This window comes from Lynx rufus, unplaced genomic scaffold (genome assembly GCF_022079265.1).
Source record: "Lynx rufus isolate CCGP_SWC_20201006 ecotype Redwood Valley unplaced genomic scaffold, mLynRuf1.p SCAF_1, whole genome shotgun sequence".
Taxonomy (NCBI): Eukaryota; Metazoa; Chordata; class Mammalia; order Carnivora; family Felidae; genus Lynx; species Lynx rufus.
In genome coordinates, this window is record NW_025814823.1 from 118,686,280 (window position 1) to 118,701,006 (window position 14,727).

Sequence of the window (14,727 nt, forward strand, 5' to 3'; positions counted from 1 at the left end):
TCCTACCTTTCCCCCAAGATGAAATCACTGTTCTGAATTCTGTCACCATAGATGACTTTCACTAGTGTTTGAACATCATATCAATGGAATTATACCGTTAGTAGTCTTTTGTGTTTGGATTGTTTCATTATTATGTGTATAAGGTTCATTCATTTTGTTGAGTGTACCTAGGGGTTGTTCTTTTTTATTGTTGTGTGGTGTTCCCTTGTTTAAATATAAACAATTGACTTTCCTAGATGGATATTTGAATTTTTTGTTGTTGTAAAACTTGACCATTATGAATAAAACTGAGTTCTCGAATGTGTCTTTTGGTAGACATATATGCACTCATTTATCTTGGATATGTAAGTAGAGGTAGAAATGCTAGGTCATAGAGCAGGTGTATGTTTAGTATTAGTGGATAATGCCAGAAAGGTTTTATCAATTTTCTCTCTAGCAGTGTATGAGAGTTGTAGTGGCTTTGCTTTCTTGCCACTACTTGGTATTGGTGGTCTTCTGAATGATCTCCATCTGTTATATTTCATTGTGGTTTCAGTTGCATTTCCTTGAAGAGACATCATGTTGGGCCCTATTTCTTACACTTGTTGGCCTTTTTTTTTTTTTTTTTTTGTCCTTCCTGAAGTGCCTCTTCAAGTCTTTTATCCATTTTATTAATTGGGTTCATTTTTTCTTATTTGTTGGCATTCTTTACATATTTTGGTTAAGAGTCTCACTGAAGATACAAACCACAAACATCTTCTCTTTCTCTGTAGTTTGCCTTTTCACTCTTTTAATGTTACCTTTTTATAATGAAAACTATTCATTTTGGTGAAGTCGAGGTGTCTCATTTTTTTTCTCCTTTACGATTAGTGCTTTTTGTGTTCTTTAAAAAGAAGTCCTCATCTTTCCATCTCTTGAGAATGTTAAGGCATAAAAAAATGTGGAGAACCACTGCTGTAGAAAGTGAGCCACCGTCACATTGGCCACCATCGTATTCTTGTTTTGGATTGGCTGTTTGAGTGGTATTCTAGTGGTGATCATATTTATGAGATCCTTTAGGTTTTACAGAGCCCTTTATTGTTTGATATTATTTGATGCCATGCAGGAGCTCACTCTGATGCTTAAGGAAGGGCCTAGTCCTTTTTGATGACAGAGGACTTGGGTGGTCAATATTAGCTCACTGTGGCCTAGGGCACCTTCACATTTGCTGTGGTCTTGCGTGCAAGGAAGAAGCAGCAGACTGCTGGGTTCAGATCCTGGTTATGGGACTGTGGACAAAGTACTTAACCTTTTTGACCCTTGGTTTTTTCATCTGCCCTGTGGGATAATGAGAGTATACCTTCCTTATGATGTAGTTGTCAAGATTAAATGAATTTATATATACATACATATATATATATGTATATATATATATATATATATATATATATATATATATATATATATGGTTCTTAGCACAGCATCTGACATGTCCTCCTAGGATATTTATTATTGTCGTTTTTATTTTGTTACGTGATAATGTCACGATTCTTTGTAGAGCTAGAAAGAGCTCTTCAGTTCTCGTCCATTGTTTTACGTTTTCCCTTCCTCATTGCATATCCCAGTCTGGAATTCTCTTTTTCCTTCCTCCTCCCCCCCTTGTTAGGAAAAGCCAGTGCTTTTCACATGTGAACTAAGCTGATGCCCCTAGAAAAGTGTGCTGTCACACAGGACGGACACAGAAAGTATAGGATTATAGAGAATTTTGCTCATTTTGTTTTGTTTTGAGGCATGATGGCTAGTAGGGACATAGGGAAGGCAAATATGCAAAGAAACTTACTGCTTGATTCCAACATAAAGTTGACCCTTTCACCTTGGTTCTTGGAAATTCACACTTAAGAGATTTGTTTACCTGTGGTTTAAATTGTAACTGAGGAAAAGAAAGTTGGAGCCGAAGGGGTGTTTTCTAGATGTCTAGAAAGGATAGTACTGTGATCCAGATGTACATACATGAGACTGGGAGAAAATAAACTGAACTTGGGATGGGTGATAGGATTGGAACTAAGTGTGTTAAATCCACTTTATTCAGTTCTGTACTGCCCCCCCCCCCCACAAAGGGGAACAAAACCACATGTGGAAAAGAACTCACATTTTGATATTTCTTCTTGAAGTGAAAACAAATCCTGTTGACTTTCCTGGTTACTAGGGCCAAGTGGCCTCTGAGTTTGTCTGAACTTCCTCTTTGTGGCTCTGGGTGGGTATCTCACACTGTGTGCCATGAAGTTGATATGACATCTGCAAGGCCCCTGAAATCTTGGTATGCTAGGCCACTGCCATGGTCTCACTATTTGCTGGTGAGCACCTAGCAGGAAATGAACCAGAGACACATTGGCTGCTTGACCCTAGCATATACCAGAGGGTGTCTTTGTTTTTTTAGTGTGGGGGGACAGGGAGGAAAGGGGGGGACCTGTGGGCAGCCCAGGGTAGTGGGCCTCAGACCTCACTGTGCAGTAGGATCACCTGGGAAGTTGGTTAAAATCCATGTTCCCAGCCCCAGCCCAGAAATTCAGTTTCAGGAAGGTGGTTTTGGGTTGGGAATCTCCATTTTAAGGGAACGCCTGATTCTGAAGCTGGTGGTCTAGGCACAACACTTTGAGCAACACTCAAAGTTCCAGATCTAGGGGCTTGAGAGCTCTGCAATGGACTGCAGCTTTGTATTCTTTTTATCTATAAGCTATTGAAGCCTTTTGCTCGAGGTGGAAGAGTAGAATCAATCTGCCCACAAGCCAAGGATCAGCTCTGTGGAGCGGTGGGCTTCCAGTAAGACCCAGATGCTTATGGGTGTGGCACACTGCATAGGCTGATGGTGGGAGATGGGCACTTGGGTCTGAGAATGAGAATTTCTGAGAAGAGGAGGTAGGGCCCCGGCAGGGGCTGGTGGAGAAAGACCTTACTATATTTTCGAAGTCCCCTTTGTGTTAGGGTGGCAATGCCCAGAATGGCCTTCACAGGAAGGGAATTAGTGTTCTCATGCTCAACGAATCCACTCATGCACCCGCTTACTCACCTACCACCACTTTTGTCCACCTACCCCTCCACACACAAAACGTGCACACACATTCACACCCCACCCCTCGAATTCGCAATCCCCATGTACTTACATGCTCACATCTTTGGAACATTTTTTCCTTAGGGGATGTTGAGGGATGATGAATGAAAAGAGGCAAATGTGATATTTGAAATATGTTCAACATAAATAGACCTAACATATTCATTGGAACTTTGGAAATAAAGCAGTGATATAATGGGTCAGAATGAATAGACTCATGCTGTTGAGGATACGGCCAGGCCCATATGTGTGTCAATACCATAGTGTTCTGTGATCATGAACAGTACCACAGACTCACGTGGTAATGGGATGGCATCCTTGCTCATTCAACCTCTGACTGCCTTTTGGGCTTTCTCAAGCTTTAAAATGGGGGTTTAAATCAGCAGTTCTTAACTTTTTGAGGGTTGCAGTCTTTTTTGATAATGGGATAGATTAAACTGTTAATACAGAAGAATATACATATGTACATGCGAAGATGGAAGTAAGGTTCATAGGCACTCTGGGACCCATCTGTGGAACCTAAGAACTCATGCTTTAATGAGCTCAGAGGGCTTTTAGCCCCTTCTCCCAAGGATGTTTCCATGGTGCAAGTCTCTTGTTGTGGGGTGCTGTCTGTAAGGGGGACTCAACAAACAACATTTGGTATTATGTACAAGCTTTCTGGAGGGTTTGTGCTCACTTTGAAAGAGCAGACAGATTTCAGTGAGCAGTGAAAAGAGGTAATGCATGTGAAGAACTTCACACCTGGCGGGTGGGGGGTGGAGGAGGGGCAGAGAGAGAGGGAGACACAGAATCCAAAGCAGGCTCCAGGTTCTCAGCTGTCAGCATAGAGCCCAACATGGGGCTTGAAATCATGAACCACCAGATCATGACCTGAGCCGAAGTTGGATGCTTAACCGACTGAGCCACCCGGGTGCCCCTAGAGTAATCACTTTAATCATTTGTGTTGAGTAACTCTAGGGTCTTGTCTACTGTGTTTTTTTCCTTGCTCCCTGAGGGAAATGGGTTCACTGAGGGGCATTTAGAGGATGGCTTTGCTTTCTGAGACTGGAAGGTGGCTCTGAAGAGCCACGTGTGTGTCTGTCTTTGTGTTGTTAATCTCACCAACCCCTCACTATGCTGTGCAGATATTTCTTGAAGATTCACCTTCATCAAGATCTCTCTGCCTGTGGCCTTGGGTTCATATCTGTGTCCTCCTTTCTCCACAGGCCAGGAGTCATCACCATGCAGGCGTTGTCGGAAGAGGACCGGAGGCTCTGGATGGAGGCCATGGATGGCCGGGAACCTGTAAGTAACAATTGAGGGAAGTGGAACAGAAATAAAGGCCCTAAGTTGTTTGCTGCTTCCGAGTGCAGGAATTTTTGTCGTTGATCTCAAGCCTTGGTTTCTCAAGACCAGTGTACCGGAGGGAGTCTTTAACTTTGGACTGACTTTGGTAGATGTTGATGTTGGTAGTGATAGTGATGCTGTGGCTGCAGTCCCTGAGCTTTGGCCTCTGAGGCCTTTCAGTCTGTGTGATACTCCCCTCGGCCAGGGAAGTTGTATTGTCCCTAGGTCTCTTAGAAGAGGCAGAGTCTGGCTTGCTGAGTATTGATGCCTCCATATACTAGGATGCAAACATTATCTCGAACCTATTTGAATGGGATAAATTGATCATAAAAGTGTATACAGATCATTCAGTATCTTTCCTCATTGCCTTCTGGTCATGCAGTATCTTTCCTCATCGCCACAGCGGCAGCACGACATGTGTGTTGTATTACGATGCTTTCCAGATGACGTCCCCTTTGTCATCTTGTTTCTCCTGCTGAGACCACAGAGGCCAGAAGAGAAGGCACTTGTGTTATATATAGCAGACACACATTCTCTACCTTGAGGGTTTTGTGGGCACAGTCGCTGCTTGTTGTCAGAGGTCTTTGAAAGCCACTTGGCAAGGTGTCATTTATCTTTGCTACTGTCGCTCCCCTTAATTGAGCCCTTGTGTGTGTGTGTAAGTCACAGATTTGGCATGTCACATTTCAACCCATTTATTCTTCTTAGTACCTTACTAAGTAAATAGGATCTTATTAGCACATCACACAATACTAGCATTTTACAGATGAGGAAACTGGGACTTAGGTTAAATAACTTGACTCAGTAGCTCAGACAGTAAGTGGCTGTAATAGTACGATGTGGGCTGGGCTGCCATGCCAAGGAGACTCCACGGTATAGTAGCTTAAATAACATAGAAGCTTATTTCTTTCTCCAAGCCCAGAAATGAGTAGTCGATGCTTTGCAGCGTCATTCTGCCATACACAACCCGTGCTCTAGTCATTACTATTCTTCATCCAGGTAATGGAGATGAAAGCATTCAGGACCCAGAAGGTGTACACATCACTTTCGTTGGCCCTAACATACTTACATTGGCCACATCTGTCTACAGAGGAGGATGGGAAATCGAGTTTGAACATAGGCAGCCAGGGCCCTAGGCAGTACCCGGGGTATTTTATCACTTGCAGGCAGAAGAAGAGAAAGAAGACTGTGGGGTGGTTGACAGTTTCCACCACAGTGGAGAGCTAGAATATGAACCTGTGTGTGGCCCTAGATAAGTTTGGTTTTTATCATTAATAGAGATGAAATGTGAAATTGCCTTCTAAGAATTCTCACTCATTTCATTTTTACAGTCCTGTCTCTGACTCCCTTGAATGATTCTGCAATTCTAGGGGAAGATAGACCCAGGAAGAAAACATCTTGTCAGGGCATACTATTCTTGGTATCTGTCTCCCCGCCCCTCCTCGAAAGCTGCAGTTCGCAATTACACTGCCTAACCAACTCCCTTTGAAGCCTCCTCTTCCTCCCTCTCCCCACCACTTGATACTTGTTCTCTGTATGGAATTGGTCTTACTAAATACTTGAGTTTTCCCATAGGTTAACATCTGGCTTCTGCAGATGGAACGCAAGCTGTTGAAAGAAACATCTCCTTGCTCCAGAATGTACACATTAAAACAAGTTGAAACACAAAATAATTCTGTTTCTAAACATAATATAAAATTATTTCCACACGGGAACATAGAGCTTGCATTAAGGACCATACCTCTATGTACTTTTAAGTTTGCTGAAGAGAGAGAGACAGACAAATGATAATTGCATAAGTGGCAGGAATATTAGGCTTAATTTTGTCTCCCATTGCTGAGAGCCTCTAGGGAATATTCCTGGAGCTATATACCCAGTAGACAATTAGCTCCAATTTTTTTCTTAGGCATTTTTATTTATTATTGAGAGACAGAGACAGAGGCTGAGCAGGGGAGGCACGGAGCTGGAGACACAGAATCTGAAGCAGACTCCAGGCTCTGAGCTGTCAGCATATATCCCCACGCGGGGCTCGAACCCACAAACTGCGAGTTCATGACCTGAGCCAAAGTCGGACGCTTAACCGACTGAGCCACCCAGGCGCCCATTAGCAGCTCCAATTTTAATCACATCCTCCCTAATTAGTTAACTGTGTCCCCTTAGAAGTTTAGGCTTTGTTAAAGGAAGCAGAAACCTCTTTCTCTACTTGGTTTTGGAATGTTTGCTTTATTTCAGGGAGATTATAATGGCAGCACTTAACTTTTGTTTTTGTACTTATAGCTTGGTTGTTCTGTGAATGATTGATTGTGATGATTGTCAGTGTTCTTTGTGTGTATGTGTGTGTGGTAGGGGTAACTTTGGCTTACATCTTTTTTGTTCTTTTATTGTTTAATAACACTTCAGGTTGGTTGGTTGGAAAAACAGCCAAAATGAACCCTGAATTGGTTGCTTGTACACTGTTTTGGTTACAGAAATTACAGTTTGTAGTGCTCAGTGACTTTCTCATCCAGAAGAAATTCTGGGTATCTTTATGGTATTCATAGCTGTATAACAGAGGAAGAAATTAGAATTGTGATTTTGCAGTGAGCATTATAGTTTTTAATCTATGTTGCAAATTTGAATTCAAATGAAGGAAGCCCCATTTATACTTGCTTGAGAAAAAAAAGCTGGATTTATTGGCTATGGAACTGAAAAATGTTGGGGTACAATAGTTCTGGCCCATCCAAATCCAGGAACTTCCCTAATATTTGGAGTTGTTTTCTTCTTTTATGTTAATGCCATTTCTAGTAGGTTCTTTCCAGATAGTATCCAGATACTATCCAGATACTATCAATAACAGCAGGAAACTGGCTCTGTTAATGGGGCAGATTAGAATTTAGGCTTTGGGAGCCCTATGGTCACTGTTGTAGCTACTCTTCTTTGCTGTTGTTACTCAAAAGCAGCTGTAGACAATAGGTGAATGAGCAGGTGTGGCCACATTGCAATAAAACTTTATTTACCAAAAAACAAACAGATGGACACCTTTCAGTCATGGGGCATACTTTGTTGACCCCTAATCTATAAGTTTAGTAGAAAGAGAGCCTTATGTAATAATTTCAAAGAAGTCCCATCTTTGAATTTTATTGGACTAAATATCTGGAACAGAGGGTAGGATAGATGAATTGCCATGACCTGACTCAGCTGCTCACTGCCCTAGAACTGCACTGGTGGGGGAATGTTGACTTCTCCTGAGGGAAACATCAAAGCATTGTTATATGAGGAAAGAGGGAGAAAGGAGGTAGGCAAAAGTGGCACGGTTTGTCCCCACTCTGCTACCTGTATTCCATTGAGATTTCTATTCAAAGAGCTTGCTCTTTGATACTTGGCCAAGAGTGAAAATGACAAGTTTGCTACTAATACCATACTTAATTGTGAAAGACTGAATACTTTCTCTCTAAAAATGGGAATAAGACAAAGATGTTCACTCTTGACAGTTTTATTCAACATAGTACTAGAAATCATAGCCAGAGCAGTAGGGCAAGAAAAAAAAAAAAAGGTGTACAGATGTGAGTATATAAATTTTTAAAAACTCAACAAGCTAGTTAGTAAGATAAAGTTTTGAAATGATTCTGCTGGATTTTCTTGACTTTCTTTTAAATCTGGGTTGATGATAAGCTATAGATTCACCATTGTAGCCACATAAGCTTTTGTTTTAATCTTTTGTGGCCACAGTTTCAGGCTTTCGAACAGACTTTCCCTATTAGGTCATGAAACCTTGATTCAAGCTGCATAAATACTGCAGCCAAGAAAAATTTGAGAGACACTAGATTTCCTTTTTCTGAGTTCTTATAACTGAAGTGACCTCTCCTTTTCTCTTTACATAATGTTTATAAGCATATTGGTCGAAACCAAGCTGATTAATTACTACCAGCCCACCATCACTGCCAACACACACACACACACACACACACACACACACACACACACACACATATTCTGAGGTATTTATTATTCTCTCTACACTATGACCCAGTGTTGACCCAGCAAGCCATTGGAACTAATAGGGTAGCTGTGATTAGTGGTGTCTGTCTGGAAGTGTTTCTGTTACCTCCTTATTTTAGAAGTATTAGTCCCCTTTCACATCCCAAGGATTCTTGAGTGAAATTAGATATTTCTCTGCTTTGAACCACTACTTGAATCTCTTTTGACAGCCAGGAGGTTAGAAGGTTGGCAGATGCTGGAATTATGTAGAATTAGATTAGGAAGATAAGAAACAGGTGGTGTAGCATGAAAGATTGTGTATGAATCCATGTATTAGTTGACAGTATGAAGTTGACACCTCTGTAGGTCAGAAATGGCTAGATACCAGCTTTTTTTACGTGGCCCAAACTCCTAGCTATGGAGCAGAAAGAGGCCCATACCTAGGCTGGTATCATACCCGTACTTACGTCAGAGGGAACACTGCCTGAAAACGGTCAGTTAGTGTTTGATCTTGGGTACACAATCCAAGTCTCGTAGCTTCCAGCCCTGTGCTATTTTTTTTTTTACTGCAACACACACTGCTGAATTATTAGGAAGCTGTAGTTGAATAGTACCTACCCTCCCTTCTAAGTGGAGCTATTTTGTGTGGTTCCTGCAGTGGTTGAAGGGAAAAGAGGAAGAGACTAAGGAAAAACCACTCCTCTAGTGAGAGGACAAGATAGTGTGGCTTCCTTCTCACTTCATTTTAAAGAAATCTTCTATTTTAGTCCTGTGGAACCTGAACAGTGTGTGCCCTTCTCTCACTTTTTTCTACTGTGCCCAGACTCTAGCCCCCAAGTTCTTCAAGCACTCCTAGAATAAATCATTAGTTTGCCCTGTATCTTAACACTCTGCACCTAATATCTGAAAGAGCTGTTGAGAGTATTTGAAGGAAAAAGCAAGGTTAATTAATGGTAAGATTCCAGGACCAGAAGCAGAATGTTACCGTGGTTAAGAATATAGGCTCAGCCAGCCTGAGTTTAAATCCCCACTCATCACTAATAGGTCTCTAACCTTGTAAAATGACCTAGTTCCTGCGGACCTGTTTCTTGGCTAGCAAAGTGGGGATAATAATGATACCTTCGTATAAAGTTGTTTTGTAAGGATCAATATATATGTAAAATGATTAGCACAAGTCCTGAACACAGCACATGCTCATTAGAAGTTCTTACTATTGTCCTTTTGGAGAGGAGAACAGATAATAGGATAACTACATTCTCTTTCTAGCTTCCATTTCTAAATTACTTGGGTCATTTGAACACAGAGTTTATTTAAAGCCACCTTGCCTAGGCTCACCAGAGGGCAGGCAGGGACTGCTTTCACTAGGATGGAAAAAATGATTTCATGGAGTAGTCAGGCTGAACTTGAAGTCTGCAAGTAGAGGATTATAAAGTAATCTGTAGCCTCCTTTGCTGTAATGCATCCCAGGGCTGGCAGTTCATCAGCACAGCTGTATGCTAAGCTCACCTCGCAATTTCACTGGAAGTGCTTAGATTTTTCCTTTCCATGGTAAAATAAGTGGCCAAAGGAGTCTGAAGGGTTAAGAAGGTGTGGGGTGAAATTGCTAAGCTCTTGTGTAATGATGCAGTTCTCACAACTTTGAGTGGTACGTTGGTTTGGAAGATAGTTCTGCCCATTTTGTGAGAGCTTTCTTAGTAACAGTGTGAGGTGAAGAGGCTGAGGGGGAGGTCTTTGCTTTGCTGTTCATTTCTTCCACTTGTCCCCAAGCTGCTGGGAAATTGGTTTAGACCTCTATTATTTTACTCGTGTTTCTTTTTCTCTTACTGGATCAAGAATCTGGTTGCAAGCTTCATCTTTGAGGCCTGTGAGTGTTTTTATATAGGTAGAATTCATAGTGGTGCATGCTATAGCATACCAATATGTGCAAGTCTTAAAAGGAATTTATTACTATTCACTTGGTCCTTGTTCCCTTTGGTTAGATGTTCTTCAGAAGAACAATTTCTCTTAAAAAAAAAAAGACTGTTGAATTGAGCAACAGGAGATACAAGGCGGGAGGAAAGAGAAAAGTGAAATTATTTAATGCTGGAGAGTTGATGAAACTTGCCCAAGAAATGGAATAACATGCTGGTGGCACTTATTCTGTTCTTAGACATTCTTCTGTCAGCATTTAGCAAACATTTATAGATTGTCCACCAGTTAATTTGATGGACACTGAGGATCCAAGATCAGCACAGGCCACGTTAATAGAATTGGTTTGCTATTGTTTCCCCATTGCTTCACACAGTGGCTGTCACAAAGTAAGCACTTGGCAAATACTTGTTGAACAACTAGACTCAAAATTAAAGGTTTGAGGATATAATTTTATTTTATTTTATTTTATTTTATTTTATTTTATTTTATTTTATTTTATTTTATTTTATTTTATTTTATTTTATTTTATTTTATTTTTGGGGGAGGATTTGGTTGCTTTCATTACTTGAGGTCATGTGTATAGAGTAATTGAATTCCTTGATTTTATAGTCCATTTTGATATATACCTATCTACTTTACTGGAATTTAGCTGCGTGATAGTTAATCTTTCTTGTGCCCTGCATTCGTTTGACAATCAGGTAAAGCCTTTAGACCGTTTCTCAGAATAATGTATACAATAAAATATGGGGTTTAAGAAGGGAAAAATGACATCGAAATAGTTACCAAAGTATGAAAACCACTTGTAATATTAAATATATACTTCCTTATTACCACATTAAATAATAAAAGGAAGGGCAGGTTTGATAAATTGTATAAAGGATCATTCAGATTGTCTGCAATAGCAGTAGTGTTATATGGAAATAGCTGTGATTTTTATTGGTGGCAAAGTCATAACTACTGTGGTTTGTTGCCAGTGTTCGTATAGAAGGAAGTGCTAAATTTCAGTTAAAGGCTAATGTAAACAAAGATTTACTTTTTTCCTCCACCATGCAAGTTCGTGGACCCCTGTGTTCTGTCGATGGACTCCATTTCTTTGCATAGTTGTTTGGAGATAGTTGTTTCCTGACTTCTAAGCCCTTGTCTCACCTTGTGATAGTAAATTGATCAGTTTGGTTATTTGATTCCTATCTGTCCTTGTGCTAGATTATCATCTTCAAGAGGGCAGGAGCATTGTCAGGGTTTGTTTGTTTGTTTGTTTGTTTGTTTTTATGTCTGTGCATAGGATCTGGCTCAGAGTAGATGTTAAGTATGTACCTGTCAATCAGATGAATGAACCTAAGGAAAATTAAAGTGTTGTTGGTTTTGTGTGAGTTACTTTTTTTTTTTTTTTTTTTAACATTTATCTATCTTTGAGAGAGAGGGAGAGACAGAGCGTGAGCACAGGAGGGGCACAGAGAGAGGAAGACACAGAATCTGAAGCAGGCTCCAGGCTCTGAGCTATCAACACAGAGCCTGACCCAAAGCTGGAACTCAAAAAGCAGGAGATCATGATCTGTAGGATGCCCCTTATGTGACTTATTTTTTTTTTAATCTTTTTTTAATGTTTATTTTTGAGAGAGAGTGACAGAACATGAGCTGGGGAGGGACAGAGAGAGAGGGAGACACAGAATCCGAAGCAGGCTCCAGGCTCTGAACTGTCAACACAGAACTCGACGTGGGGCTCGAATTCACGAACAGTGAGATCATGACCTGAGCTGAAGTCGGATGCTCAATTGACTGAGCCACCCAGGAGCCCCCTGTGACTTACTCTTAATCGAGGCTGTTTCCTGGCAATTCCCCACCTACATTTAGGGATCTTCACATATCTTCTCTTTAATATTCTCAGTTTGTCCACTTTTTTTTAATCTAAATATAAACTTGGACTCCCTTTCAATTGCCTTCAGCATTTTCTACAAGCCTCAGATCTTAGCCTGTTGACCTCACCTCCATACTCCTACCTTTCTAGGCTTGAGCTCAGCTTATCTTAATTTTTTTAAACAATTTTTTTATGTTTATTTATGTTTGAGAGACAGAGGGGATGGAAGAGAGAGGGGGACAGAGGATCTGAAGCGGTTTCTCTGTGCCGACAGCAGAGACCCCAATGCGGGGCTCAAAACAAACTGAGATCATGACCTAAGCTGAAGTTGGACCCTTAATCGACTGAGCCACCCAGGTGCCCCTCTTAATTTTGATTACATGCCCTCCTTTAATCTTCTGTTATCATTTTTTACTTTATTATTTTAGTTTAACCTTTGGAGAGTAGGATTGATTGTGAAGGGGACTTCTGAATTGTTTCAATTTTTCAGAGTCAACATGTGTTAATTTTGTTTTAAACAAAAATCGTAACGGAGGGGTTCCTTTAAGTCAGGTTTATTCGTTCAGATGGTGCTCTGTGTTTGTCATGGGCATTAGTTACACTTGTATCCTCATACTTGATTGTGGATCTTCATCCCTACCAGTAGTGGAAGGCATAGTCCCTGTCTCTAATTAAATGTGTAGTGTGTATCCCTCCAGATCTTCCTGTGTATATTCCTATATATGTCCATCTAGGAATAAATTCTTCTGTTTTGTAGAACTTTCGAAATACTATAGCTTTCTGTAGATTATTAAGCCTTCAGTCTTTGACATTTAGTTGTTGTCAGCTTTTCATCACATCATTGTAATGTGCACAATGGTAGAATGAAAGTCTTTGTACATATTTCACTGTTGACCTATTTGAGCATTTTTCTAGGATACATATTGAGTGGGATGTTGAATGGTATGCACATTTAATATTTTAATAGAAATTAACAAATTACTCTCTCCACAAAAAAATACCAAACTATATGGCTTCCAGTCAGTTATGAAGGTGCCCATTTTGTCCAAACCTTTGCTAATAAGGCATATCGTATGTGTGCGTGTTTGTATGCATGTGTCTGAATCTGATGGTGGAAAATTGTATGTTGTTTTCATTTGCATTTCTTAAATTACTAATGAGATTATTGAAAATCTTTTTTTATGTTCCCCAGGCATTCATATTTCACCTTTTTATGCAGCAAGGTAAATCAGGTACATAGAACAGTGTATGGCATGTGATTCATGCTATATATAGTATTTTTTTTTCCTTTTTCAAATATCTGGCCTTGGGATTATCCCCATCATTTTTTCACTTCTGCTTTCTAAAGCCCAATGTAGAAACCTGACTTTTTTTTTGAGTTTTTTTTTTAAATGACTTTTTCACTGCATCCTTTATGGCATCTCTTACTTTCTAGTAAGCCACATCTGCTGCTGAGTTTAGGAGATTGAACACCAAAGAGTGCTTGCTCCTTATGTCTCACCTGGGCTGCTGTCCTCCCAGTTCATCAGGCCCCATGAACTGAGTGGAAACCAGAAGATACTCTGTACTGGTACACTCTTGTTTTGTTGTGCGATAGGGAGAGAGGAAGAAATAGACAATCTTAAGCAGGCTTCCCGCACCATGAAGAGCCCGTTGTGCAGCTCAATCCTATGACCCCTGGTCACGACCTGAGCCAAAATTGGGAGTGTGATGCTCAACTGACTGAGCCACCCAGGTGCCCCCCAGTGTGGTTAATTATATACAATTTTATATTTTTTGGAAATATGTACTTATATTTTTGTGGCCGAGATTAACTACTGCCCTGTCTCTGAAGAGGCTGGCATAGGGAAGTCTGTAACTCTCAAGGTTTCTGTCACTGCTTAGTTGGTCATTTGAGTCAGGATTAAGGCCAAAGTAAGAGTTACCTGTTTTGTTTCTCCCATCTGGAAGATAACATTTTTGCAAGTCAAGAATTTATCAGAGGCGTGTGTGTGTGTGTGTGTGTGTGTGTGTATGTATTCATTTTTTTTAACTTTTCATTTTAAAATCACTTCAGACTTACAAAAATGTCACAAAAATAGTACAAAGAGTTCCACAATACCCTCTATCCAGATACTCCAAATATTAACATCTTACATAACCATAGTTTACTGGACAAACCAGGAAATTAACTTTGATACAATATTTTGATATAATCTATTTTACAGGTCTCCTATTTCACCAGGTGTTCTGGTAATTAATAAATTAATAAACCAATATGTATTTATAGTTATCTATCTATCTGGGATTTCATCCCGATCACACAGTGCATTTAGTTGTCACATCTCCTTAGTTTCATTCCCTGCATCACTTCAGCAGTTTGACTTTTTAAAGGCACCTTACCATCAGCAGATGTCATGATAGTTGAAATAGCCCATCAGCACAGCGTCCTGTCTCTGTTCCTATCTTGGGGTGCATTTGGGGCTGTTACCAATTTTGTCCCTCCATCTAGGTAATAATTCATACTTTTCCACAGTCAAGCCACTCATGTTTCTATCTGCTTCTGAAGGCACTCTGATAGGCATTCAGCCTCCTGTTTGTAGGTTTTCTTAAAATATGTCTGTTTCTT

At 40.3% G+C, this 14,727-nt stretch overlaps 1 protein-coding gene across 2 annotated transcripts in view; it reads left to right on the forward strand.

The window, feature by feature from the left end:
* ARHGAP26 (Rho GTPase activating protein 26) overlaps positions 1-14,727 on the forward strand; it is a 427,668-nt gene that overhangs the window by 160,415 nt on the left and 252,526 nt on the right. For both annotated transcript variants that reach the window (XM_047086326.1, XM_047086334.1), the window contains exon 11: positions 4,276-4,354. In XM_047086326.1, the coding sequence (XP_046942282.1) occupies positions 4,276-4,354 (79 nt within the window). The remainder of the gene's footprint in view (positions 1-4,275; positions 4,355-14,727) is intronic.